The sequence below is a fragment of the Alligator sinensis genome, unplaced genomic scaffold (genome assembly GCF_000455745.1).
Source record: "Alligator sinensis unplaced genomic scaffold, ASM45574v1 scaffold216_1, whole genome shotgun sequence".
NCBI classification, from domain to species: Eukaryota; Metazoa; Chordata; order Crocodylia; family Alligatoridae; genus Alligator; species Alligator sinensis.
The window spans coordinates 4547806-4552002 of record NW_005841868.1 but is presented as its reverse complement, the minus strand read 5'-3'; the positions used below and the strand labels follow the sequence as shown (position 1 = coordinate 4552002).

The 4197-nt window shown below is 43.4% G+C and overlaps 1 protein-coding gene across 1 annotated transcript in view; it reads left to right on the top strand.

The window, feature by feature from the left end:
• The window catches only part of SF3A1 (splicing factor 3a subunit 1), a 25136-nt gene that overhangs the window by 6137 nt on the left and 14802 nt on the right, over positions 1-4197 (top strand). Inside the window, exons 3-5 of the mRNA XM_006016826.3 lie at positions 1703-1907; positions 2517-2774; positions 3265-3339. Of these exons, the coding sequence (XP_006016888.1) occupies positions 1703-1907; positions 2517-2774; positions 3265-3339 (538 nt within the window). The remainder of the gene's footprint in view (positions 1-1702; positions 1908-2516; positions 2775-3264; positions 3340-4197) is intronic.

The following is a 4197-nucleotide window of genomic DNA, read 5'->3' as shown; positions in this document are numbered from 1 at the left end:
CCCCCCCCCCCCCCCCCCAAGCATCCAGCTGGCCAGCCAGAAATTACAGTTAATTGAATTTCTGATTAGTTAAATGCCGGATAACAAAGATTTTTACTGTTCTCACCTTTTTCTTGCTGGAGTGTGAGTATGTGGCCTTGCACTAATTCAGTCTGTATGCAGTAAGTCTAGTAGGAGACATTCAACATTTTGGGGATGTTGTTAAATATCAAGTTTAAAAAGTTAAAATGTGATCTAAAGATGCTTGAAATTATGGCTGCAGTCTTCAGTTGTAATGTACCTCTAAGCATGATTGTGTACACTGTGGGGTGTATAAATGTCACCCTTGAGAATTGTTTAGGTTGTAATATTTTCATATAAACAGGGAAGAAAATTTTTTGCAAATCCAAGAGGAGGCTTTGTTTCCCCCCCCCCCCCTTTAGCATTGTGGGGGGTGGGCTTTATCTTAGATTTGAGTATGGAGGGGCAGGCAGCAGATGCAGCTTTGACTCCGGCCCCAAGCCCAGGTGGGAGCCAGGGTCAGAGTCACAGCTGCCACATGCTCCCCTCCCCCACTTCCCCTCTCCCCTGTCTTCACCTGCCTCTGCAGCCTTTGCCCCCTCCCTCCCTAGGAGTGTTTAACAGTAAGGGTGGGAGGGGCAGAGGTTGTTGAGAGGCAGGTCTCAGGGCTTTCAGATACCATAGGGTGAGGGGGATGTGGGCAGGCTGCAGGGGAAGGAAGTTGGGAGGGATGATGGGGAGAAGACAAGGAGGATGCCTGGCCCCCTGCCGGTACTTTACCTACTGTAGCAGTGGAGGGGAGACAAATTTAAGATTACCCTTTACTATGTTAGATGTTATCATTTCCAATGATGCAATAAATTTTCCTTATATGGAATCTGATTACTTGGGGGGGGGGCGGGCATCTTAAATTCAGAGTCATCTTGCATTTGGTTAAATATGGTATACAAGTGCTATTGAGTGGGCTGACTGGCTATTTATGGCTGTTTGGAGGTTGGGAGGGCAGGGAAAGGGAAGAAGTTATGGGTCATTTGCTGGTATGGCATAATGTCATTTCTGTGGGGAAAAAGCTTTATGCCTATATAAGTTTTACAGATGGAAACTAAGGCATCTGTGAACTCTCTCAGACTTGTTTGACAAAAATGTGGTGGCTGGTTTAAGGGAGGGGGTAGAAATTCAGCTAGCTACTAAGTATGGTTCTAGCATTCTTAAAAGCAATGTCACGATATTGAGGTTTTTGCTTTCTTTTTAAAGGAACCTCAGCAAAATGCTGTGCTCTGAACACTTTTCTCTTTAGTGCTTGTGCACTTTATGATGTAGCAATACCTGCGTGGTCAATCATTAATCCATAAACTTTCCTCTCAGCCAATAAGCAGTATATAACTCTGACATAGAGCCAAATTTGAGTAATGCAAACAATTAGAGATGCAAGATTTTAACTATCATAAAATATATTGTCAATATTGTGCTGAAATTAAAACAGGTGGGCCAAATCCCTGCATGTAAAAAATGTGTTGGTCAGCAGTTGACTGCTGTATTGATTATGATTTATTTGCATTTTTTCAGAACTCACGCTATGTTCCTACGCAAATAAATGTTCTATTCTGAGGGGAACTTGGTGCTTAGACATAGCTTTTAATAACTGATGAGTTAACAGTTGAATCCCCTCTGTGCTAAATTAATCTTTTTGCCCCACTTCTAGAAATGGTCCAGAGTTTGAAGCTCGAATTCGCCAGAATGAAATAAACAACCCAAAGTTTAATTTCTTGAATCCTAATGATCCCTACCATGCATACTACCGGCACAAAGTTAGTGAGTTCAAGGAGGGGAAGGCACAGGAGCCCTCAGCTGCTGTTCCCAAGGTCATGCAACAGCAGCAAAGTACCCAGCAACAGCTTCCTCAGAAGGTAAACTGTTCATTTTTGCTGTTTTTCAAAGGTTGGTTTATAGGGAATCAGTTCCTCTGTTCTGATGTAGTCTTCAGTCAAGAACGCTGAAAGAACACTGCAAGGAGTGTAGTGGGGCTTGTTGCATGCATGTATGTTCCAAGGGAGTTATTCCAAGACTCTCTTCTCCAGTTATATTGACTAGTCTCACAGTATGGAGTACAGAAGGCTGCTGATTAAATGTAAATAAATAATCTTAATCTAGGTCAAGCATGAATTAGATGGAAAGTGGCCATGAGCTGAACTTACCAACAAAAGAAGGCAAGTGATTAAATTTTCTGTAGTAATGTCCATATTAGGAGAGTATAGCTAATTCTCACCTCTGTTCCCAACTTTCTTTATTGCCTGAGTAACTTTTTATCTGCTTCAGTAGCTCTGTCCTACAGTAAGCTATATTTTGCAGTGTTACCTTTGCCTTCCTTGCAGTTATGGGTATCTTTTAAAACCTTTTCCCTTTCCATTAATAAAAACCATGGCAGAATTAGCTTTCCCAAGCATTACTAAGAAGGACAAAGTAATAGGGGTGGGGTTTCAGATTGGTTATTGAGCTGTCATTTTTCCCTTCCATAGGTGCAAGCTCAGGTGATCCAGGAGACAGTTGTTCCAAAGGAGCCACCTCCAGAATTTGAGTTCATTGCTGATCCTCCCTCCATCTCTGCCTTTGACTTGGATGTGGTGAAGTTGACTGCACAGTTTGTAGCTCGAAATGGCCGACAGTTCTTAACTCAGCTGATGCAGAAAGAACAGAGGAACTATCAGTTTGACTTCCTGCGACCACAGCATAGTCTTTTTAACTATTTCACTAAACTGGTTGAACAGTACACCAAGGTATGTTGCGGACTTCTCCCTTGTTGGGATAGCATATCATGTGCCACACTGAATGATTTGGCTGCAAAAGTGATTTCAAGGACTGAGCTGTAGGAAATAGCCAAACTAAAAAGACATAAAACGGATGACCACTTATTTAAATACCTTTCTTTGGGTAGAGGGCATGAATATATGTTTTTGGGCTCTTTTGGAAAAAATGTGTACTGTGTCTAGTATAACCCTGAGTTGGGAACATCAAGCACTACTGTGATAAAGATAAAAGTAAGGAAGAGGATGAAATGGGAGTGAGCCAACATCTTATGCCCAAGTATTGGTAATAGTTAAAATCAGGGAAGTAAGAAGAGAAATGGAATTTAGCTTAAGAGAATCCAGCAATAAGAATTATTTTTGCTGCTGTAGTAACAGGATAACTTGTGCTGAGGACAATGCACTTAATTATAAACTATTATGTGTGACAGTCACTGGTGATCTCCTGAAAAATGTGTTTCAGATCTTGATTCCACCTAAAGGCTTACTTATCAAACTTAAGAAGGAAGCTGAAAATCCCAAAGAAGTCCTGGATCAGGTAACTTGTTGATAATTTCTACAACTACTTCAACATTTAAGTTCTAGCCCGAGTTATTTAGAGGTGATGAGCTCAAAACCAGAAATAATTAACAGTGACTTCGAGTAGAAGAACTAAAGATATGCCTGTAGTGCACTTACAGAAATGCATGGTGTTGAAACTTGCTTGGTTTATTACAACAAGTCTAACTGGCAGCAGAGTTCAGCACAGGCAGTGTTGACATATCAGTGGCACAGAGCCGCTGGAAATTTTAAATAGGCTTTCAAACATGGGGAAAATAAACTGGCCTGTGCATTCGCTTATACAGTACACTGCATAATTTCAGAGTTGTACATTTTTCCTTCCCAAAGACCTTACAGTCTTGACATCTCAATATCACTTCCTTGGCATATTTACTTCTAGAGTCTTAATTAGAGGTGCACTGATGCATCGGGCACTGATATAAAGAAACTTAATATATCAGAAATTGGCCATATCAGGCTGATAAATGGCCCATGCATGCGCACAGTTGCAGTGCAGTACAGGTGGCGAGGAGCACAGCCCAGCAGCATGGAGAGCTGCCTCCAGCTGATAAGTCTGGTGTAGTGGAAGGGGAGGGAAGGGGCTGGGCTGGGGTGGGGTGGGGATCAAGGCCCCTGTGATGAGAGAGGGTGTGGGGCTGGAGCAAGCCCAGTGGGGTGGGGTGGGCGCGGCACGGAGCTGCAGCACATCCAGAGGTGAGGGAAGCAGCTGTGTGCTGCTCATCCAGTGTGCTGCTCGGCCAGCTGCTGGTCCAGTGGCTCACCCGGCGGCTTCCACCGGGGCTGGGGGCATGTACCCCCAGATCTGCGTGGGGCGGGCTGGAGCTGCACCACGCTC